The sequence below is a fragment of the Epinephelus lanceolatus genome, chromosome 6 (assembly GCF_041903045.1).
Source record: "Epinephelus lanceolatus isolate andai-2023 chromosome 6, ASM4190304v1, whole genome shotgun sequence".
In the NCBI taxonomy this organism is placed as follows: domain Eukaryota; kingdom Metazoa; phylum Chordata; class Actinopteri; order Perciformes; family Serranidae; genus Epinephelus; species Epinephelus lanceolatus.
The window spans coordinates 16,412,501-16,437,051 of NC_135739.1; the positions used below are offsets into that span (position 1 = coordinate 16,412,501).

Sequence of the window (24,551 nt, forward strand, 5' to 3'; positions counted from 1 at the left end):
CAGAGGTTAGTGTTGTCACCAAGTTAAATAAGATTCCATTCACAGGCTTCCTGAATATGCATGACCACGCACGGCGTTTCTTCATATTTAAACTGTCCAAGTCACTGAGTGGCAGCTGGCTAGTGCAACACTACCTCCTTGTGTACATGCACAGTAGGTGGTAGCAGCATAATATAGACCAAGCTATTATCAGTGATTATTTTTATATCATTTATTTTGATATCTGACTGGAAATACTTGAAATGAGAGATGGATATGTATGTATGATGTGTATGTCTATAGAATGAATCTTAGTAAAATAATTACATAATGTCCTGTCCTCAAAATTTCATTTGTACAAGCAAAATTTCTGCCTCATTTGAGGCAAAAATCGATTTTGGAGGACATACTATACTATGACATTTTTTCAGGATTTTTGGCAACATACTATACTATGATGTTTTTTCAGGATTTTGGACGACATACTGTACTATGACTTTTTTAAATGGTTTTGAACGACATACTATACTATGACATTTTTTCATGAGTTTCAACGACATACTATACTATGACCTTTTTAATGATTTTTAACAACATACTATACTATAACCTTTTATCATTATTTTGGAAGACATACTTCACTGACATTTTTTTGTGATTTTGGACGACATAACTACACTATGACGTTTTAACGTTGTTTCGGACGTCATACTATACTATGACATTTTTTCATGATTTTTGGCAACATACTATACTATAACCTTTCATCATTATTTTGGAAGACATACTACACTGACATTTTTTTTGTGATTTTGGAGGACATAACTATACTATGACGTTTTAACGTTTCGGATGACATGCTATACTATGACTTTTTTTCATGATTTTTGGCGACATACTACTATGATGTTTTTTTAGGATTTTGGACGACATACTATTATCTGACTTTTTTTCAGGATTTTTTAGACATACTACACTGATGTTTTTTCATGATTTCAGACGACATACTTATTTTTATATTATTTATTTTGATATCTGACTGGAAATACTTGAAAAGAGAGATGGATATGTGAATGGAGTCCTCAGTTTTCAGTGAGGGTGCAATTTGCACTGACCTTTTGATTAAAGCCCCACTTCTGGTGGTTTTCACTGCCTAGACATATATATGTAGTTTTTATAAATGTATAATTTTTTGAGATATGTTTCTTATAGCTTAAAGCAAGTTAGATTTAAGACATTTAGACTTTTAAAAGTTAGACCTTTTAATACCAAGTTTTAGATTAATGGATTCAGTGCCTTTAAGACTTTTTATTGATCTGAGGGAACCCTGTAATATTTGATACATTTCTAGTAACTGTGTCCAAATTTTCCCTAGCAATAACACAAGCATGGTAAAGTAGTTTATTTTGCAAAAAAGAATCTCAATAAAATCATTACATATTGTCCTGCTCAGCAGGTCAAAATTTCATTTGTACAAGCAAGATTTCTGCCTCTTCTGATGTAAAATTTAATCGTGTTGCGTGAGTGAGAATTTCATTCACGGAAAGACGTATAATTTCCCTGTAACTATTCCTCCCTCTCAGCCCTGTCCAAAGAGAGCTCGGCAGGAGACCAGTGCAGAGGAGGAGTACAGCCGCTACATCCAGACAGCTGAGAGTGCTTTAAAAGCCCTTCAGGCTCTCACTGAAGGTAAAGCCAACACAACTGCACCACCTCCACAGTGGCTGGAATCCAGACTACAGGAGCTCCAGACCCTCATAAGCCACATCAGTACAGCCAGACACACAACATAGCCACTTTCTAGGCCCAGATTTATTTACTCCATGTACAGAACAACTATTCAACCACGGTCTGGGCCTGTGGACGTCTGTGTACCCTTCGCTACTGCCGAACAGTCTCTCTTCAGTTTTTATACCTGTCTGTGGTCAGTTTTGATTGATGTTATTGTTTATTAAACTTGTTTGAATACACAGCATTTTTCTTTTCTTTTTTTAATTTAATACTACCTTAGTTATCAAAATTGTGCTATAACAAATTCCTGTAGAGTACTCATAATAGCTAGAGGATTTTTCTGTTGGCCTGTTTCATGAGAGTCCAAGTTAAAGACTTAAACACTTCATCCACAAAATGACCATTTGCTTCCTTAAGACATGCATCCTTGCTAAAAGATCTTAGTATTGGCGTCTGACTTTGAATAGAGCATGGATGTTTTGAGTAGTTGTACTGGTTTTAACACGGTCCCCAATAAATCAGTGTTTACCATCTTCTGTGGAGGCACGCGAGAACGTTTCCTTCACAAATTCAAGGTCATTCTGTGGGTGAAGTTTTCCTTTAAGAACTTGCTGTCAGCAGCTGTAAACAATTGCAATTAACTCAAAAGATAAATCTAACAAATGTCTTACAAAACAAAACAGGGTCATATTTGATACAGTAAAATCTTTACTTCACCAGCAACCAAAAAGCTAATAAATTACGTAATTTCTATTTCACATTCATTCAAAGTGCAAGCCTTCTGTAAATCAAACCCGACACATTTTGGACAAGTTGTGTCTTGCCAAAAAGTAAATCTTGATCTTCATGCCAGTTGTGAAGTTGGCACATTAAAAAAAAAAAGAGAGAGAGAGAGAAGCAGATGAAAACAAGATGACCTTCACCTCTGATTAAGATCCTCATTTGTCTAGAGGTGACTAGTATTAGCTGGCAAACAAAAATAGAATGGCTTCATTTATCCAAGTCCAGCATCTTCTGATAAGCTTCCAGTCCTTCCCGTTTAAAAGCAAGTTATCTTAATGAACAGACTGATAATAAATGTCCAGGTTATAAAGAGTCCATCATTGTCATTCTTACTGCATCATGCTGTTAAATGAGAACTGGAGCAACTTTCAGCTCGACTGTCTCTGAAACGGTGCATTTTGAGCATTTGAGTTTTCCAGTGGTCGAGTCTTTTGCTCAAGATGAAGCAGAGGGATCAAACGTCATCACCAGGCACTCTCATCCTCCCAGTTCAAGTCATCTCCATCTCCCCAACCATCTGTTTCAGCCTGTGAGAGAAAAAGAAACAAAGAATGTAAATGAGCAATAATCACGGAGATCTGTAAACTGAGAGAAAAGCTATCATTTTTCATTGCCTATGCAAATTCATTAACAAGACAATGTGACTTTAAAAATTAATAATATAGCTGAGTACATATATCTACCAGTGCATTTGGATTTCTAATAGTTTCGTTTCACAAATGCAGGTCTTTAAAGTAGCATATTAGAAGGTGCAAAATTCACAATATTTTTCATTGATTTTTCTTATCATGTGCTATTTTTATCTCGTGTGTCCTCTAAGAACTTTTAAAATGAAGCGATCTGAGAACAGCTTCTCACAAATTATTACTATGCACCCTGCGATAAGGGCTTCATGTCAAGGGATCACAAGTGAAATGAGTTAAAGGTAAGGTTTTTCATGATTTTGGACAACATGCTATACTATGACTTTTTTTTTTTCATGATTTTGGACGACATACTTTACGACGACATTTTTTCATGATTTTGGATGACATGTTATACTATGACTTTTATGATTTTGGACGACATACTATACTATGACTTTTTTTTTTTCATGATTTTGGATGACATGTTATACTATGACTTTTTTTCATGATTTTGGACGACATGTTATACTATGACTTTTTTCATGATTTTGGACAACATGCTATACTATGATGTATTTTCATGATTTTGGACGACATACTGTACTGGGACATTTTTTCATGATTTTGGACGACATACTGTACTAGGACATTTTTTCATGATTTTGAACAACATACTATACTATGACTTTTTTTCATGATTTTGGACGACTTGTTATACTATGACATTTTTTCATGATTTTGGACGACATGCTATACTATGATTTATTTTCACGATTTTGGACAACATGTTATACTATGACATTTTTTCATGATTTTAGACGACATGTTATACTATGATTTATTTTCATGATTTTGGACGACATACTGTACTATGACATTGTTTCATGATTTTGGATGACAAATTTTAGTTCTATTGAGCTGAACCAAACAGGGCAGATGTGAAAGCACCCTAAATATGGCGTACACTTAAACCGGCATTGATTTATTTGAGGTGGCTAAAATATTTTATCCTCTGCCCAGGGCCCCCTTCCACAGCAGTACAATTCCTTGCCCCGTGTCAAGACTCCTGCCTGCTTCTCCAAACTGGGGGCAGGCTAACTGCCATCTGCTGTCGGTAATACACTGACTGCGGATAAGTGCCTTATACAACTCCATTTTGAATACTTATTTTTGTAGCTCTGGTTCCCATTGGTACTTATCAAGTCTCTTAAAGTTGCTATAAACACCTAAGAAGTATTTGAGCATTTAATTTCTTCCTATTTCAATCTTGAAAACCTGACTCAAGCAAAATCCTGGGAAAACAAAACAAAACACACCACCAAGCACACTCACCTCAGTCTGGTTGGCAACTGCGAACTTGGCAGTGAGTGTTACAGTATCGATGGATGAGTCAACCTGCAGAGATTTAGTGTTTTCTGAGGAGGCTGTTGGCAGTCCAGCATCACTCACACTGCACTTGTCCAGTGGCAGCAGAGCTGAAGAGGACAGTTTGATGTCCGGCACCATGTCTGCAAACAAATCCAGCTCTGGATCTGGCTCTTCCTTTTTCTTCACCCTAATGGTGAACTCCTCTCCCAGACCTCCTCTTCCACCATTCTTTTGTGGCACTGTGGGTTTGGGGTTTAATGGGTTGTGTGATTTTTCTGAGTCTGTCTCTTGAGCCCAGCCATTGTCCCATGAGGAAGTGGTCCTGCTTTGGGTGGGCTGTAGCAGGCTTGAGGTCAGTTTGAGGGGTTTGGAGGAACCCAGTCTCATTGCCTCAGGAGCATGTTTTACAGGTGTAGTGGTGCCCCCTCTGGGTGGTGTGAGTATAACTGGGTCAGACAGAGGAGCTGTAGGGGAGAGATCTGAGGTAGGTTCAGTGTCCTCAAAGTCATCCCACGGCTCCTCTTCCATGTTTGAGTGCATGAGTGGCAGTCTGCTGCTGACGGGATCTTCTCTCTCTGAGGCCTGAATGCGGATCTGGACTGACTGTCCACCTCTGTTCTCACTCTCTTCAGGGTCGCTCCAGTCAGGCCAGTCTTCCACTGGACCCTCTCGTCTGTCAGTCTGCTCTGGGCTATATGACAGGGGCTCTATCGCAGTGTCCTGACGAAAGCCGTTCAAAGGTAGAGACATTTGTCTGCTGACATCTGAAACATGTCAAAAAGACAGACAGAGATTCAGACACAGGGACGTCAAACTGTCAATTAAAGTTATTTGTATGGGTGGGTCATACCTGATTTTGGTGGCACAGGGTAAATTCTTGGAGTCTCCCTACTAGCAGGTAAGCTATCCATATGACCCAGGACCAGGCCTTCAGTCCCTGATGGTCTGGGGAACAAATTCAAGCCTTTTGAAGGCTGGGCCATCTGAGGGTGGGAGCCTCCAACTATATGCACAGGTGAAGCTAAAGAACAGAGGTAAAGTAACATAAGTGTTCACCAAATGTTACTTTTTTTTTGTTTAAAATCTTAAGCAATCCATAAATAGTTTGCTAGAGAACATGGATTTTTTTTATACTTTAGTCTCTTGAGCAGCTTGGCCATGCAATGGTTACTGAGGGATTACAACAGTGACATTCACTTATCCAAATCCATATTGTCTAGTTTGAACAGGTACACTCAAAAATGGTTCCTTGAACCTTACAGCCAACACAGAGACACTCTTTGACACACACAAACGCGGAGACAGAATGATGATCTCAGTGTCCTATACTATATAACGCTGTGAGCTTATTCAACATACTACTGTAAGGCTTCCTCCTATAGTCAGTTACTTCAGTTTGCCTGTTCCTGTACGGCTTTTACTTGTACTATGATGCTGTATCTGTATCCAATGAACACAAGTCTCTCATGTGTCCCACATTACAAACTCAAAAAGCGGCACAAGGAGCCTTAACAGTCTAAATTTCCCCAGTCTTAAATCACTTCTATAAACATTTGTATGAACTTGCTTTCTGTTGCAACTCTAGAAATGTCTTGTTGCTTACTACTGCCAACTGTTCTTGATATCTTGTTTTGATAAGAAGCAGGATCATACACAAGGGTTGTCCCTGCCTATCTAACTCAAAAGGCAGGCTGCCTTTTATTATTGGTGTTATGGCAATGACTTGCTGTTGTTTGTAATGACAGCTAGGTTAGCTTAAGGTACAAAAGTAAATAGGAGTGATATTAAACCTCAGGAACCTGTATAGTTTTTGAGACGTGGTACTTCACAGATCATTTTAGAAACCAGTAACTCTTGTTTCATCTGTTTAACCAGTGGGGGTGGTTAGCATTGTCATAGCAGCAAGAACATTCCTGGTTTGAACCCTGGGGTGGGGAAGCCCTTCTGTGCCGAGTTTGCATGTTCTCCCTGTGTCAGTGTGTTTTCTCCAGGTACCCTGGCTTTCCCTCACCAGCCAAAGACACGCAGGTAAACTGGTGAATGGTTGTGTGTCTCTATGTGTCAGCCCTGTGATAGTCTAGCAACCTGTCCAGGGTGAACTCTGCCTCCCACCCAATGCCAGCTGAGATAGGCTCCAGCCTCCCCGCCACCCCCAACAGGATAAGTGCTCATGGAAAATTAATGAATCTGTTTAACTGATCTAAAATATCAAAATGCAAGTTTGTGAATGTGAGAACGTTGATTATAATAAAAATATATTGACAAGTATGTACTGTATACTTTCTTTGTCTACATTTTGAATAAATAAATAAATGAATAAACCTTCTGTTGTAATGTTCTGGATCTGGTCATGACATGTCTCCCAAATGTGTTGCACATACAGCAGCACAGTTTACTGTGGTTATGGTGGCATATCTGCCTCTGCTAGCAGTACTGATAATCGTCAAACAATAACCAGCGCTATAAATAAAAACAGTCGTTTGAAATGTTAAGAAATAGCTTTATAAGTAAAACTGAACTTCATTCTGTTTTTGTTTTTTAGTCAATATTTAACAGACATAAAGCAGCCACACTAAAGGTGCATGCACAAACTGTATGCCACACACAATGCACATTTTCCAGCCTTTGCCACCTTTGTCTAAAACAAATCCAGGGAAAACCCTGTATAAATAATCTAATGTCTATACGCACTGTTGTGTGGGTTATAAACATATGCCAAGCTTCACTGTTATTGTTAGTATTAGGTCAGTGTTGCTTACTTTCGGGAGTGACCTCTGTAGACCTGGTGAAGTTGGGTGTGGTGCGTTTAAAGACCTTGGTCCTCTCTCCACCAACAACCACTTGAGCACCCAGCAAGGGCACCAACACTGCCAGACTCTGCAATGTCATGGCAACCAGGGAATCATTGGTGTCTCGCATTCCTAGCAAAACCTGCAGCCAGGAACGAAAAAAGTATTATTTCACTATAAGAGAACTGCATCACGACATCTTAGTCTGCCTTACAATGTAACACACAAAAACAATTTACATTCTTCTTGTTCTGGGAATTCTTATACATCATAATCCATTTTTAGAGATTGAAAGAGCAGTGTGACATTTTTTGTAGTGAGCTAGGCTAGCTGTTAACCACTGCTTCCACTCTTGATGCTACTGGCTTTAGCTCCATAAGTACTGCACAGACATGAGAGTGGTATTGCTCTTACTCTCAGCCAAAAGGCATATTACCCAAAACTGTTCATCACTGATATCAAAGTTAAAATTCATGGTACTATGTCTCTACTGCACCTGAGGTAGGATCTGGTTTTTGAGTTCATCATGGGAGAAGAACTCAGCGTAGATGTGGATGTGAGCCAGCAACACAATCCGGATGTGTTCCTCGTTGACTTTGAAGAGCTTGAGAAGCTGAGGAATCACATGTTTACGGTAAAGGGACACAGACAGCAGGCATTCTTCATCATTGCCACCACCTGAATCTGTCCACACAGACGAAAAATAAGAAAGAGAAGCATGAGCCACAGTGACTTTCAGTTTCATGTAACTGCCTGGCAGCTATAAATTGCTTCTTTCTCTTGGGTATGGAATTAAAGATCCAAGTTATTATTAGCAGAAACAGAAGGAGTTTAATAAAATGTCATGTTACCCTTCTTTGGCCTTAGAAGATGAGGCAGGAAGCTTTTAACAGCCATGGGTTCAGCAAAAACAAGAGAGTTGAGGAGTTTGGGGACTAGGCGTGAAGCTATCAGCTCTTCAGGGAGACTCTGGACCCGGTCTAGAAGAAACCTAGAAACAAATGCACAATGAGCATGTTAAGGAAATACTTGGGAAATTTGGTATAGTAAAAATTAGACATTATTGAACTGAGGAAATGTAAGAAATACAATTTTAACTTCTCAACTGTGGTAATCAGGTGCCTAGAATGTTCATTATACAAAAGCAACACAACTCAGAGTATATCTGCCTAGTCTCGCTCACCAGACCTTTCTCAAGAAAAGAAAGGTCTGGCTGGGCCGACTCTCACTTTAAGATTGGAGGAAAAAACGCCCCTGCTGCTTGTACTTCTTTCAACCAATCACAATCATTCTGGGCGGTGCCACAGCAACGGTGCGCTTGCAAAAATATTGCCAGGGGGAAACAGGTTTTGGTGTAACACACCCACAAAAATATCGCCTACAGGACGCGGACCATGGCAGAAAAATGGCTACATCCAGCAAGATCAAACACCGCACAAGTTAGTAAAGGACGTGTTGAAAACAGTTGAAAACTGCTACACAACCGGAGGTGGTAGGGCGGGACTTCAGCGGGTGGCTCGTTCCGCCCAATGAGAGGCTGATCTATGCAGCAAACTTCCGCCCACTCAGACTAATATCTGCCTAAAATCTATAAGTGTAGTCTGCTTTGCAAAACAACATTTGCCAGCAATATGATGTTCTGTTTTGCATGAACATGGGCACTAACTACAAAAGAGCATATTAAATTAAAAAAAGTGTAAACCAAGACCGTATTCTCACTTAAAGAATTCATTCTTTTCTTCTTCCATCTTCAAGGTCAGGCTCTTCAGAAAAGTCCTCACCTCCAGAAAGTCATTCCTGTTCACAGAGAAATATGCTGTGTATCTAAAAATAAATCATTTTCAACATGTACTGACAATAGCAAAAGCAAACATGACAAAACTAACCTGAAAAAGTCATGAGTCAGCAAGGAGCTGAGTGGAGGTCGAGATAAGGGGTCGGGGTTCAGCAGGCCTGCCTGCAGGGTCTTGTCCAGACTGTCAGACAGCTCCTGTGACACTGGAAACAACACAGGAAAGTCTGTATGTACTGATGAAATTTAACAAAGTGCAACATGACAGTTGAGGTCACCTGTAAACACGGCTGTAGACATCACAGAGCCATTACTCTACTCACCATGGCCGTTCAGGAGAGTGATGAGCGTCTCCACCATCATTCCAAAAGAGTAACAGTCCCGAGAGTGAGCGATGTTATCAGGAAGCGTTTTAAAACCCTCAACCTGTCGGCAACATGTTTCATGAGAACTTGTGAACTAAAAGGGGAAGTTCTTCCATTTTTCCATCACAACCTTTGATCAGCTTACCTGCTCTTCTGGAGGGATGCAGCTGGCCTCTCTCACATTTTTAATGCTTGCGATAAACTGAAGAGTTGAAAAAGAAAATATATAAAATAAAACATAAATCTGATATACTAAATCAATCTTTAACTATCCGACCTAGGTGCTTTAAATTCTTGGAAGAACCAAAAAACTACAAACTCAGGCTTCACCTTGGACTCTTTCTATTAATTCACTCTCTCACCTCAGGCGTTGCCTCAGAGAACTTGCAGACAGTCTCCATCCCTCCCAGTTTCCAATGACCATCCTCACTGACAAATACAGACGAAATGCAAACGTTGTTGTGGCTTGATTTACCCTGGTGGTTAAGGAAGACATGTTAGGGATTTATCCATGCCTGTTTAACACAGACAGACACCAAATTGCACAACTACTGTGAGACACAAAACACCACCTCAGCAGGTACTTTTCATAATGATGCCTTCAGGCCTACTTGTTTTTCTCTCTCTCTCGTTCATTAATAACATGCACTGAGACAATTGCGCCCGATTCTCTTTGCTCACCCTCTCATGCAGAAACACAAGTGCCTGCAGGATGTCATAGATGCCTGCGCAAATTTCCTCTGGGGAGAGGCTGTCCAGCAGCAGCTCCAGGGGCTGCACACGCTCCGTCACCAGGTGGATGCCGCCGTCCTGCACTGAGCAGGACAGGAAGCGCAGCAGACATGGATGCCTCAAGGTCTTTAGGTGCTGCAGGAAATGAAAGCATTTCTTTATTTCCTATACAGTGAATGTCATGCAGCTGATGGAAAATTCCACAAATAGAAACAGATTATGCAACGTGAGTGCTAAAACCACTTATTAGCAATTTAAATCGAGTACACACTACTGTACGTGGAAAGCATAATATTTAGGTGGTATTGATTTTATGGGCGTGTTTTGAGATCATTATGAGACTTGCAACTTTGATGGTCCAGCATTTGCCTCTGAGAGCTACGTTATTTGCACATGATTTTCTACATGTGTACATGCTGATCAGGCAAAACATTAAACCACTGGCAGGTGAATAACATTGATCATCTTGTTGTAGTGCATTGTTCTGGTGGGAAACCTCGGGTCTTTGTATTATATGGACACAACTTGATGCTCTTCACCGATACAAACACCGTTACAGACCAAGTGCCCCCCCTTCATGACAACAGCACAATACCACACTGCAAAAACAGAGCTCAAGGTGTTGACCTGCCCTCCAAGTTCCCTAAATCCCAATGTGACTGAGCATCCTTGTGACATGTTTGTATCCCACCTCACAACCCACAGGACTCATAGGATCCACTGCTAACACCCCAATACCAGACACCATAGGGAACCCCCAGAGGTCCTGTGCCCATGCCTCAAAATGTCAGAGGCAAGGCTGATCCAGGGAGGCTCCACTGTGGATTGGGGTACGTCTGGTCCAAAAAATGTTCCATCAAATTGGGATCTGGGGAATTTGGAAGTGAGGTTGACACTTTGGGCTCTTTGTCATGTTCCTCCGGCCTTTCCTGAGCTGTTTTTGACATGTGGCATGGTGCACTGTCCTGCTGGGTGGCCACTGCCATCAGAGAGTGCTGTTGCCATGTATGGGTGGCCAAGATGATCAATGTTACTCCCTTCATCAGTCTGTGGTTTTAATATCTTGGCTGATCTATGTATAGCAGACTTTATTATTATGTTCTCCACTGACAAACGTTGCTTAACTACTGCAACAGTGTTTGTGGGGTCATGTAAATCCACGTGAGCTGGACACCTGTATGTGCAAGACACTAATCAAACACAACTAACTAACCTACTGATATTAAGCCCCAAATACAACTTATGATTGGCAGCCCTGGTCAGTGTGATATCGAGGCTTCAGTTGAACTACCTTAGCAGCTTTGTTGACTTTGTCCTCATTGTCCCGCTTGTAGACAAACACGGATGCAGGCTTTCCATCCTGGAGCATCGCCGAGTACATGGTGAGTCCGGAGGGCAGGGTCAGGAGCGGCTCCTCCAGGGTACAGCTCCGCACCGCGCTGCTCTCCGCACCCATGGCTGCTCTGGTTCCTGGACCTGGAGGGCAATGTGGGGGGAGCAGAGGGACATGATATGTGTCAGTGTGAGGTTGTCACTCGTCGAGCATGCACACATAGTCGCCTGTGTCGCCAGAGTTAAGCTGACGCCCTGTTACCTGTGTCACCGTGTTGGATGTACCGCTGCTGTGTGAGAAGTTAGCTTGTGCTGCTAGGTTCCTAGCTGGCTAACCTCGGCGCTACGTTAGCCAGCTCGTCATTGCTATGCGTGTCGGCGGCACTTCCGCCTCCAAACAAACATGCTAATCGTGGCGTGAAATAATAATTATTTTACAAAATCATTAAACTGTTAGGTACAAAAGCGGAATATAAATCCCTGTTCACTTCTTGACAAATCAACGATGCTAACGTGGAGCAAAAGCTGCGCTGTAAACACGGACTCTTCCGGTAAAAGACTAAACCACAAAGCAAGGGGTGGTGTTATGTAGAAAATGATAGAAATTACTCATTAAAGCTTCTTTGCTCGGGGTTTTAGAATTTGTATGCATTGTTTAATTGACACACATCACGTTGGCATTACATATTAGATTAACTGATTATTTATTAAGTTTTAAAAACATACAAAGCCCCGCATACCCCTGCTATACAAGCCAATGGTTGCGACCAAAGTGGTGTGAGATAACGCAGGTATGTGCGCGGAGAGGTGACTGAGCGCCATATGGTGACTACAATGCAAATGGGAACTGTCACAATCTATCTTAGAAATATCTTTGGTCCTGGAAGATGAGGGTCTGTGGTCCAGTATGTGTCTGTATTGGGCTCACCAGTATAACACAGTTAGGAAGCTATGTAGGACCCTGGAATAAAAGTAGTACAACCAGCTATATCCTCCTGAGACCCAAACTTTTGTTTAGTATGAATTTTTATTTTCTGCTAGGTATTTGGGATCAGTAGGACCCATTATGTATGAAAAACTAAACATCGTCAACGATAATTAAGTCCTGATCCTCAAACAAGATGACAACAATAAAGTCCCGATGTCCTTCAACGAGTTGATGATAAATTCCCAATGACTTCAAACAAGTACTTTCTAATTAACAGCATCTTGGTTTGATACTATCGCTAAAATTGGTCCAACTCGTATGGCGTATCAAACTGGAAATATTATTAATCAAAAATAAATAAATTTAAACTAGTAAATTTGATTTTATTCCGAATCAGAACCCCAAATTCCCTTGTGAACCCCCTCCAACTCTGGTAGACTCTCTATTGGCTCTTGATCCTGAACAAAAGCGTCTAATTTCTTGCATTTACAGCCTTATCAATTCCACTATTGACAGCCCAGCATCCGGCCCCAAGGATTCTTGGGAGCAAGAGCTGGGAACCTTGCTTGGCTGTTTCACTCCTCCTGTGCACAAAGCTCACTACGCTAATTTGAGGTTTTCTCGGATTTACCACAATGTAACTGACTCATGTAATAGGTGCAAACAGTCTCCAGCCGACCATGCTCTGGTTCTGTCCCATGCTTGCCACCTCCTGGTCCGAAATCTTCAGAACTCTTAGCACAGCATATAATACTACTATCAGTCCTGCACCGCTCTTGGCCTTGTTTGGTGCCCCCTTGCAGCCTATTACCTCTCAAGTCATGCAGACTGTTCTCGCTTTTACCACCCTGTTGGCCAGGCGACTCACACTCAACCTCCATCTCACAACAGGTGGGTGAAAGAGCTGTTACTGTCTATTAGACTTGAAAGCTTAGATTTTCCCTAAATGGCTCCCTAAACTCATTTGAAAAGACTTGACGACCTCTCTTAAATCATATTGAATCTTTGACATCACTGCCTGATTATGATGACTGTGGCTGCCATCTTGTTTTTACATGGATTATTGTTTTGTCGTCTTACTACCACTAGATGGCACAAGAAGTGTCCACGGAAGAGGACAACAGGCCTCAGTTAGGCAGAATGAACCCAAAATGTAATGTCCTCATATGAGGACACATGGTCTCAGGAGGATATGGCAAGATCCTAAACTTCATATAAACCTATTAAACAGGCAGTTCCTATAATTGCGCACCATTTGCATAATCATTTGGAGCAATGTATCTGGCTTACTCAAATTAAGAACAATAATTATCTGATGGGAGTTTCTATTGTTTATGTTTCTACATTTAAAAATATTATGCATCAGTATTTTTTGGGGGTATAATTATTCAAAATATGATGAAAAAATGCCCAATTTCTGTGTTTTTTTTAATGGCACAATGTTAATACCATTTCTATTGCAGAGTTCAAGGGGTTAAGCATGATTTGACTACTGCTGTAAATGGGGATGTGCATCATGTTAAAATGTACTTCTTTCGATCATATAATTAAATTGCTGTACACACACATATTACAGTTGAAGCTACTTGGAAATGATACACCTCAACATATCTCTATACTATATATTTTGTTTGTTTTATGCGCGTATTGATAAAGTTATAAAAATGTTACGAGCCAAATAAATACTGATAAAGTGATAATCAGTTGTGTGTAAGACAGTAGTGAGGCGACAATGTGAGAGCACTAGTCTATTTTTATTTTACTATATTTTATTTCTATTCTGCTTAAATTGTTTTTGCTTTCCACTTATGTTTCTAAATGCATCAAGTTGGCCTATGCAAAGCATGATGAATTTCCTCTGTTCGGAAATATACAAATAAACATCTTGCCTTACAAACACTTGTGGTAATCTGCAGTGCAGATCACATTTCCAATATTGTGAGTTTATTTACTATCATATATACATAGCTGCACTTATTCTGTACACAGAAGCACAATCAACTCATGACATGGTTGCAACAGATTTAAACACACTTAACTGAGCACAAAAATCAGTCGTTATCTCTGTTTCAGAGACAGTTTTTTGTTTCCTCTTTACAAGGAAACAGCAACATCTCATACTAACCATGAGAGGTTTTGCTTCAGTTAAAAACGAAAACAGATCTTTGTCAGAGGAAGTGATGGTTTTGACCAGATGTGATATTGGGCTGTTACCTTAGTAACTAACCTGCAGCAAAAAAACACACACACTCACTCTGAAGTGGTGAGAGCAGAAGACAACATGGACGAGCTCGGTAAGACAACTGTCTGTCATGTTTAACGCTGCTGATCATCCTCAGAGGGATCAGTGGACGGATTGTTAGATGTAGAGTGACTATTGTAATTCTAAAACTTAAAGTGTAAGGTGCTATGATTTCAAATTGATCATATAAAAAGATGACAGTGCTTCTCAGTATGTATTCTGTGACTCACACTAAGTACAGTACAAGCAGCCTGTAGGATATACTGTACATTTAAATGCAGTTCAGTGTGATATTATTTGAATAATTCTTTTTTTTTTACATTGTGTTGTTAATAAGTGTTGCTTTAGCTTAGTTAATTTAAAACAAAAATGTGCTTTACTGATCATCACAACATACAACTCCTATCTTTCAAGATAAAACAGTTTGATTTAATTTTGCATCTCTGAAAATAAATTATAGGATGTGCAGATTTTTCTGAGGTGTAGAGACATGGGAAGACATAACGATCACTTGTCGAACACAACAGTGCTAAAAGCTACACGCTTATTCTTGTCTAACTGCCGTGTTGTCTACTTCAACAGAAAGACATTATTCATACTCATATCTTCCCATTTTCTTAGATGTGTGGGCTTACATTGTGTGAAGGAGAGAGTTGAGTCTTGCAACATTATTACAAGTTTCACTTCTGCAACGTCATCATCACTTCCTGAGGAAGCTGGCTTGCATGAAGCAACCTCAAACTAATCTGCTAACACCTTTTTATCTGCACATCGAGGTGCACTCTGTCTCACTTAACAGGAAACATTTAACACCAAACATATTATACACATCCTCTGGTGTGACAGTTAACACCCAGAAAGTGCAATCAATGTGTTTTAGTGGCTGTGTTGTGTAAATATATGTCCGTATATGTATTTAAGTATACGTGTGGTTAGAAGATTTATCAACCCATATGCTGCTACAGATTTGCTGTTGGAGGAGCTGGCCCTGAACACAGGAGGTTCAGAGAGTGTCAGTGAGAACAAGAGTGCTGATCCAGCTGCTGGGGAGGTGAAGACAAACCCAAAAAATACAAACTCACACTGCACCATAACCATCTTAACTATGTCTTTTTCGATCGTAGATACATTGTCGACTAACCTAGCTAAAATCTGCAATTAGGAATTTCCTATGATTGATTAAGTTGTAATCTCGATACTTCAATCACAAGAACTCTGGTATATTCTGGTTGTGTGTCCGCAGGGGACAGCTCCAGTTTATGCAGGAGTCAACAAGAAACAAAAAGGCCCAGTCTGCTCTAATGTGTACAGGTGAAGCACATGCTTGAAGCTCTTGTTGACCCCTGATTCACATTATCATTGTGTAAACTATGTAAAGGAAAACAGAGAATTACTTAAAATGTGTTGCACACTATACAGTATGTTGTAATTAAAAGGTCATCTTAGTGTACGCAGCAATTGTAGTGTACACTTTGAGCTTAATTTTCTACCAGACTTTTTGACAGATCTCACCCCAGAAATATTGCAAATGATATTAGATCACCAGTATTTCTCGATCTCTGTATGGCCTCTGTGTAGATTTCTATTATAAGTACTGTCTTCTGGGTTTTCCTAAAGCTCATGGCACCACATTACGCTCTTGTAAAAAAAAACAGAGGACCTCCGATTATGTTCAGAGACATACTTTTTCCTCAGTAGGAATCTGTACAGTAATCATAGGGTAGTTAGTGTTCTTGGAGATTGATTCAATTAAATTAAACAAGAATTTGAGATGTTACGCTCTCTAATTTCCTCCTCTCTCTCTGGGTTTAGTGATCTGCCAGCTCCTGTGGCAGCTTCTCCAAGCCCTGACTCACCCACTAAGGAGCTGGACGCTATCTTGCAGGATATGATGGGTCTGGGACAGGGGGTCAGTACTGTGTCTGCAAGTGCATGTCTCAGAATAATTGAATTTTGTCATTATTGATATACACTCCCCGGCCACTTCATTATGTACACCTTACTAGTACTGGGTTGGACCCCCTTTTTAATTCTTTGTGACATGGATTCAACAAGGTGCTGGAAACATTCCTCAGAGATTTTGGTCCATATTGACATGATAACATCACACAGTTGCTGCAGATTTGTCGGCTGCACATCCATGATGTGAATCTCCCGTTCCACCACATCCCAAAGGTGCTCTATTGGACTGAGATCTGGTGACTGTGGAGGCCATTGGAGTACAGTGAACTCATTGACGTGTTCAAGAAACCAGTTTGAGATGATTTGAGCTTTGTGACATGGTGCGTTATCCTGCTGGAAGTAGCCATCAGAAGAAATTCTGACCCTACCATCTGAATGTCGCAGCAGAAATCAAGACTCATCAGACCAGGCAACATTTTTCCAATCTTCTATTGTCCAGTTTTGGTGAGCCCGTGTGAATTGTAGCCTCAGTTTCCTGTTGTTAGCTGACAGGAGTGGCACCTGGTGTGGTCTTCTGCTGCTGTAGCCCATCTGCTTCAAGGTTCGACGTGTTGTTGGCTCAGAGATGGTCTTCTGCAGACCTTGGTTGTAACCAGTGGTTATTTGAGTTACTGTTGCCTTTCTATCATCTTGAACCAGTCTGACCATTCTCCTCTGACCTCTGGCATCAACAAGGCATTTTCACCCAGAGAACTGCTGCTCACTGGATATTTTCTCTTTTTCGGACCATCCTCTGTAAACCCTAGAGATGGTTGTGTGTGAAAATCCCAGTAGATCAGCAGGTTCTGAAATACTCAGATCAACAACCATGCCACGTTCAAAGTCACTTAAATCCCCTTTCTTCCACATTCTGATGCTCAGTTTGAACTTCAGCAGGTTGTCCTGACCATGTTGCGAGTTGCTGCCACGTGATTGGCTGATTAGTTATTTGTGCTGATGAGCAGTTGAACAGGTGTACCTAATAAAGTGGCAAGCGAGTGTATTTTGGTGTATTAAAGGATCCTTCACAGCAAAGTTTTCTTTCTAGTCCATATGAAGTAGTGATGAATATGGTAAGAGAGCATAATGGATGTGCAGCGAGGAATTTTCCAAACATGAGTGAAGTTAATCAGGTTGAACAGCAGAGGGCAGCATCGTACTAATGTCAAAACTGCACAGCTTCAAGTAGCAGAATAGAAGTATTACTAAGCACTGACTTAAGAAATACATTTATCAAATATATACCTAAATACAACAGATATTTGTGCTCCATCATTTAGGACCCAGCGTCTTCACCGACCCCACCACCACTCACACAGAAGAAGTCTGTGAAGAGGCAAACAGAAGGCGGGAAACAGGAGAGCGAGGACAGCAGCAGCAGCAGCACAGCAGGCTCAGATGCAAAGGCCTCGACCACGAGCAGGAAAACAGATACTATAGATGACCTGCTAGGAGGGCTGAGCTCTGACTTGGAGAAGATTGGCGTACGCACCACAGCGAAGGGCCACTGTGCTTCCTGCAACAAGTGCATTGTGGGAAAGGTACAATAAGTCACAGCGTTTAAATCTATATATTTTTAGAATTAGAAATCTGCATAAAGACGGACACACAGGACAAAAAATGTCTATTGTTTTTCTTCTGTAGATGATCACGGCACTGGGTGAAGTGTGGCACCCTGAGCACTTTGTGTGTGTGGTGTGTAAGATGGAGCTGAGCAACACAGGTTTCTTTGAAAGAGACGGACAGCCGTACTGTGATAAAGACTACCAAGAGCTCTTCTCTCCTCGCTGTGCCTACTGTAAGGGGCCCATTACAAAGGTGAGAAAACTAAATATATATATTTTTTTGTTTTCATTTTTTTTGTTAATTATGTGTTGACGATGTAAAACGAAATTTTTCTAACTATTGAGAACACCTATCATGTTCTTAAATGTCACATTTGCCTTTGTTTTCTGATCTATCCTCTGATTTGTTTTATATTAGGGACTGTTTGTTATTTATAGAGGTGGTGCAAAACAGGGGAGGCACTTTAAATAATTCTTTAAGCACTGGGGAAGAAGTTGTGTTCTTTAATCTAGCTTATCGGAGAATCATTCAGCATTAAATGATCGAATTTTGCATTTATTTCAAACACCCTGACACCCTTCAACTTCAAGATTTTGTTTTAAAAGTTTTAACCTATGATCATCAGAGGTTAAGTTTTTAGCTCATTGCACTGACTCCAATCAGGAGCATTTCAATCAGGAGAGACAGAAGAATAAAGTAAAGATAATATTTAACGTAGAGTATGAGTGTACAGATTTACAGATAATTTTTGCTGATTACGTCTTTGGGGTTTGGACACCAGAGGGAGATATTTTGTGGTCGAGGGACATCTGAGTGGCAGCAAGATAAATCCTACCATGGAGTTCAGACACTCGTGGAGGTGGTGGCTGATGACTCTGAGGCTGCTGAGGCAGATGAGGCTGATGAATCTGTAAAGACTAGGTGGTGATGGGGAGGTGGAGGGCGTGCACGACTGCAGCAAGAAAGAACTACTGCAGAGACAGAACCATATTTAAAATGAGGAGCAGTAAGATGATAGGCTGACAGAGAAGATGTGTCACTGTGCTATTGGTTGATTGTGAATCAGCTGATGACTCAACAGACAGACAATGACTCCTTGAGATAATGAGTGAGCACGTGCGCAAGGAGTGAATGGCAGGGTGAGAAAGAAACTTACTGTCTGAGCATGAACAGTATTGTCTTCCTTACTAAACATTCGCCAGAGCTTCATTTGGTGTGACTGCACAAAAATATGGTTATTTATGGTGGAGGGAGGGTCATGCATTTCCCCCCAGTCACTGAGAGAGGCTCAAGGATAAATACTTAGAGCTCTAAGGAGGGTCGTGATGAAAACAGAAAAAAAGTCACACCCTGGCCACCCCACTCTGCTAATAAATAAGGCACAGTCCCTTAGTTCCATTTGTTTAAACAATATTTTTATGAAGACTGGATGATGACATACAGTAGCATGTAGTTAATTTTTCTAGATATATCCCACATGTCATTCTAATAAATAAGACACAAAACCATATTGGGATTTTGCAGTCTGGGCTTATGCAGCAGACCAAAGTCATTAATCAGAAACTAATGCAACCTTTCCAATGATTCACTTTATGTGGTTCATGATCCACATTGCTGTGCTTCTGAACATATGAGATGAGACAAACCTTACAAATCCTTAAAGGAAGTAAAAATCATGATGTAATATTTCTACGTCTGGCTGGTTTACCAGAACATCCTGACAGCTCTGGACCAGACCTGGCACCCCGACCACTTCTTCTGTACACACTGCGGAGGCCTGTTTGGAGCTGACGGTGAGAAGCTTGCGCATTCATTTCTCTTCACTGGAAATGACAACTTGAGCAGAAAAGTTGGAAATCATTTTATGTATTATCACTCAGGATGTGTATCTTGTACTTGTCCCAGGTTTCCTAGAAAAGGATGGGAAGCCATATTGTTGCAAGGACTTCTACAACCTCTTCTCTCCCAAGTGCTCAGGCTGTGGGGAATCAGTGAGAGCGAACTACCTGACTGCAGCCAATGGCACCTGGCATCCAGAGTGCTTCGTCTGCGCAGTGAGCCTCTTACCTCAGACCACACACGCAGCTCTGGCTCACGTACAAGCCTGGGAATAAATGAGAAAGATACCCACAAATTTGCTTTATTTGCAACATTTTGACCACAAGGCTGATGAAAACCGTATGCCTGATGAATACGTTGCGGTTGAAATGATGCAAATAAATCAAGGAAACCATATTCCTCAGTGTGGGTATCTTTTACATCCACTTCAAACCTACTTCTGTATGCAGCATCTGGTCAAAAACGGTTCAGTGTGCAGCTTTATGTCTGCTGTTACTCGGCTGTGAGCAATTGTTAAATCTAAAATGCTCTCAGTAGAGATGCTCTGACATGAGGTAGCAACTTTTCATATTTTATGGCCCCTAAAGAAAATCAGTCTTGACTGAAAATACAGTGCTGTAAACCTGAAATACATAAAATACACTGCTCTTAAAACCTACCGCTCAAAATTACATCAATACAACTGAGATAAAAACATCACATAAAACATGGAATACATCCAACTATGACCACCTCACCCAGTCATTACTGCGGTTATATCATTACCATCACAACCAGCATCACACCGTTAGCACAGAACCTAAACATTGTTTTACATGAAGCAGTCATTATCAGCGAGGTCAGGATTTTACCCGGCCTACATCTAACTCCAGAGTTCAGGAGGTCAAACCCTCCATCAGGAGGATGAAGTGGACACTCGAAAAGTGGCCGAGCCTTTTTAATCAACCTCCTGCTGAAAATAAATCTGGTAGTTCATTAAATGTAGCACCTGTGAACTTGCTGCAGATATTCTCATAACACGTTACCACAAAATCACCAAAAGCTGAGGTTACTCTTTTTTTTTGTCATCAAAAGTCCACTGATAATTACAAGCGACACAATCGCCCAAAGCATATGAATTAGATTGTAGTCTGTATAAGCTGTTCTAAAATCATCATACATCTATCTATAGTTTTAAGAAACAGTTCAACACTGACCTTTCTCACTGTGAACATTTCGACTTGTTAAACACAGGTGTTACTAAAGTCATGAATGGATTGTTCCATTAGGGCGTTGCTGTGCCAGGGCTCTGGTGTTGTGCACATTGGCACACTGTCATGGCTTACAGGCACATGTAAATGGAACAGAGCCATCGCCAATGTTTTGAGTCACACCTGTGCTTTTACTGCTATGACCAGTGCTGGAGGAAGTATTCAGATCCTCTACTTAAAGAGGAACACCGTCTTAATTGAGAATTCCAATATGTTATTTCCAAGGCCTTGGGAAGTTAAATAAATATTTGTGAACATGAGCTACTCTCTCTCACAGCCAGAAACCAGAATAAAAAGTCAAATTAAAGCCAAGTAGAGTAAAATTTAAAGTTGTGATGTCACAGGGTAAAAAGTGTGAAGCTGCTCCATAGATAATAAACAGGAGACTAATTTTGTCGACCTGTAAAATGTTTGTTTTCCTCTTTATACCCAAATGAGCTTTATACTATTGTAGTGTTCTCAGTTGTGAAACAAACATTGCTCTCAGTGTCATCTAGAACATCTTTCCCAATTCATTGTCTAAGGAGCAGCTCCAGACTTCACACCATGTTACATCACAAATGTGAGTTTTAGCACTTTTAGTTTTTGGATTTGGAAGCAAGTTGTTCATGTTTACTAAGATTTTTGGACTTAGTCTTGGTCTTAGACCATAGGAATAACATCTATAAATTTTAAAATGGGTGTAGCTCCCTTTTGAAGCTTTAAAACCTGGAGTGACATCACTTTTCATGTGCTGACGCCTTTCACAAGTATTTAAACTTTTCAACCCTGAGCACATTAGTGCAACTTCTTTCATAAACATGGGGATAAAAGGCAACTTGGTAAGAAATGTTCTACAAATTGAAAAAAAATATAGATTTAGATGTATTTATTTTTAGAAAAGCTAGGGAAAACTATATTTATAATAATGATGATTATATATTTAAACTTATGTTACACAATTATAATTTTGAAGCTCTTTTTCCAGGTCATTTCCATGTTTGTTCATTTGTTTTTAACTTTATTTTCTATCATTAATTTTCTTGTTTTTAAATTTCTCTTATCACTAATTTTTGCTCAGGTTTCAAATGGGTAAAGTAAAAGTACTAATACCAGACTGTAAAAATACTCAGATACTGATAAAAGCCCTGCATTGACAATGTTAATTTCAGTAAAAGTAGCTAAGGACAATGAGGAAAATGTATTAAGTTTTAAAAGTAAAACTACGCAACGCAGAAAAAAATGACTAAATACAAAAATTAATTTAAAAAATAACCAGTTTAATAAATTAAAATCATTAAAATATTTAAAATGAAAAGCACATGTCTGAGAATTTGGAACAATAAAATGTTTTTGCATGAAAAATAACTTAAACAATTATCTAAACAGGTGCCAATTAATGTTCTAATCAATCCACTTTTTCAGGTGTATCTTTATATGGTTTGTGTCCAACAAAATCTTAATTTGTGAAGTAACTATTAGCAAAAGTTATCAAATAATAGTAATGAAGTAAAACGTGCAACATTTCCTTTGGAAGTTCGGTGGAGTAAAAGCAGAGAGTGGCAAGAGATTAAAATACTCATGTAAAGTAAAAGCACCTCAGATTTTACCAAAGTAGAGGAACTGATTAAGTGTTCTAAGTTACATTCCACCACTGGCTATGACAAGTCAAAATGTCTGCCAGGAGAAACTACATGAAACATCTCTACAGATCAATTTAGTTTATGTTATTACTAAGGGATAAAACCTGACAAGTTGTACCGTCCATGATTTTAATGGGTGATATGGAGGCAACAAATCAACCATCGCAAATGGTACAACAGGTTTTAGCCACCTTAGAGGCATGGCTCTAGCACAACATTCCCATCAGCCTCAGCTGCACTGTGAGTTTAGTGCTATGTATCAAATGTTTCCATGCTAACACACTAAAACAACACACAACAACATTCTATCATTATCACTGTGAGCGTGTTTAACATCCTGATGTGAAAATTTAAGCGCAGCCTCACAGAGCTGCTGCGGCTGCAGACTCCGACTCTTGTTAATGAACTGTTGATAGAAACATGGCCGCAACACTGCTTGAGTTTTCTCTTCATAGCATATTAAAGGTCACATTTGTCACATTAAATTCACATTTTTTAGAAGTTACATTATAATTGCATGGCGAAACAATTGTGAGTGAGGTCTAATTGATATGAAATTACAAAGTTTCCCTTGTTAGTCAGCCAAGGAGACTGACATCCAACAGAGTCAGCTGCCAAACAGCAGCCACTGACTTTATGAACCCATTAAAATCACATTATCATTGCTATGATATCCACATTTGCCCTTTTTGCTCATCTTATATGTGTGAACTAGCAGCAAGATACAGCCTGAGAATGCTTTTTCTGCAGCCAACTTTTAGAAACAGTCCCTGCTTCAGTCTCCTGTCTCTTTTTGTCCTTCCTCCTCACTTTGCCTCTCTTCTGCTCTTCTCTCCAGGACTGTCTGAAGCCCTTCGCTGATGGCTGCTTCATGGAGTTGGACGGTCGACCCCTCTGCTCACAGCACTTCCACTCGCGGCAGGGCACTCTGTGCGGTGGCTGTGGCGAGCCCATCACAGGCCGCTGCATCTCCGCACTCGATCGCAAGTTTCACCCCGAGCACTTTGTGTGCGCCTTCTGTCTGCGGCAGCTCAACCATGGCATCTTCAAGGAGCAGAAAGGGAAGCCATACTGCGCAGCTTGTTTCGACAAACTCTTTGTGTGAGACACACAGTGCATAACATACAAATGATATATCGCTGTCATTATTAAGATTATAATTTCCCCGTGTGTTGAGTGTATTTGCATTGGTACAGATGAGCAATTAAAGTTATTAGTTTCAGTGCTTCATAGCCAACTGTGGTGCCTAACATTTTTATGAATTACAAATGAAGAGTGTGTGACGTAAATGATTAACAGATTATGTAAAAATATGGAGTGAAAATGCCCACATTGTAATATAATTAATGACATGGTTGTAAAACACAAGGAAAATACCTATTTCCCATGATAAAAACACTGAAGAAATGTTTTACACATGTGAACCTTGGATGGATCTAAAAGGTGTGTTGCTGACACTTGGGCTGAATTATATGGGATTTCATACATCATGATCACGTAAAAAGTATAAATGGAGAAAGAAAAACACAGAAGTGCAGTTTTGATCCGTGGTTTCCATTAAGCTATCCTCAGTTCGCCATAAGACTTGGCAGTCTGGAGATACTCTCTGGCAGTATGGAGCAGTTTGTCAAGGGGCTTGTCTATGTGGCCTGATAGCTTGTATTGG

The 24,551-nt window shown here is 40.2% G+C and overlaps 3 protein-coding genes across 4 annotated transcripts in view; 2 read left to right on the forward strand and 1 right to left on the reverse strand.

Annotated features, from left to right (window-relative positions):
* firrm (fignl1 interacting regulator of recombination and mitosis) overlaps positions 1-1,949 on the forward strand; it is a 22,420-nt gene extending 20,471 nt beyond the window's left edge. For both annotated transcript variants that reach the window (XM_078168732.1, XM_078168734.1), the window contains exons 24-25: positions 1-5; positions 1,563-1,949. The exon at positions 1-5 is cut by the window's left edge and continues 142 nt beyond it. In XM_078168732.1, the coding sequence (XP_078024858.1) occupies positions 1-5; positions 1,563-1,772 (215 nt within the window). In that variant the 3' untranslated portion in view covers positions 1,773-1,949. The remainder of the gene's footprint in view (positions 6-1,562) is intronic.
* Positions 1,950-2,400: 451 nt separating this feature from the next.
* scyl3 (SCY1-like, kinase-like 3) lies at positions 2,401-12,063 on the reverse strand. Its single transcript, XM_033621792.2, has 14 exons — positions 11,760-12,063; positions 11,457-11,641; positions 10,115-10,300; positions 9,796-9,909; positions 9,579-9,635; positions 9,392-9,494; positions 9,163-9,274; positions 8,996-9,073; positions 8,128-8,267; positions 7,773-7,960; positions 7,247-7,418; positions 5,338-5,508; positions 4,452-5,251; positions 2,401-3,020 (listed from the first exon to the last, which is right to left on the reverse strand). Exons 2-14 carry the CDS (start codon positions 11,619-11,621, stop codon positions 2,958-2,960), a joined length of 2,349 nt encoding a protein of 782 aa, XP_033477683.2. The 5' UTR covers positions 11,622-11,641; positions 11,760-12,063; the 3' UTR covers positions 2,401-2,957.
* A 2,505-nt stretch (positions 12,064-14,568) lies between these two features.
* Positions 14,569-24,114, forward strand: lpxn (leupaxin). The gene is made up of 9 exons (XM_033622429.2): positions 14,569-14,719; positions 15,633-15,718; positions 15,911-15,978; positions 16,480-16,576; positions 17,889-18,149; positions 18,253-18,426; positions 19,886-19,967; positions 20,080-20,228; positions 23,724-24,114. The coding sequence occupies exons 1-9, from the start codon at positions 14,707-14,709 to the stop codon at positions 23,988-23,990; spliced, it is 1,197 nt and encodes a 398-aa protein (XP_033478320.2). The 5' UTR covers positions 14,569-14,706; the 3' UTR covers positions 23,991-24,114.
* The last annotated feature ends 437 nt before the right edge of the window (positions 24,115-24,551 follow it).

Bases quoted from the DNA above. Each gene is read 5' to 3' on its own strand.
- scyl3 (XM_033621792.2), bottom strand. From the start codon at position 11,621: ATGGGTGCGGAGAGCAGCGCGGTGCGGAGCTGTACCCTGGAGGAGCCG. The intron at 9,275-9,391 runs GTGAGTAGAGTA...TGTTGTTTCCAG, and splicing joins CACTCTCCTGAACGGCCATG to TGTCACAGGAGCTGTCTGAC. The intron at 9,074-9,162 runs GTTAGTTTTGTC...CTCTGTGAACAG, and splicing joins CTGACTCATGACTTTTTCAG to GAATGACTTTCTGGAGGTGA.
- lpxn (XM_033622429.2), top strand. The intron at 18,150-18,252 runs GTACAATAAGTC...TTTCTTCTGTAG, and splicing joins ACAAGTGCATTGTGGGAAAG to ATGATCACGGCACTGGGTGA. The intron at 18,427-19,885 runs GTGAGAAAACTA...CTGGTTTACCAG, and splicing joins GTAAGGGGCCCATTACAAAG to AACATCCTGACAGCTCTGGA.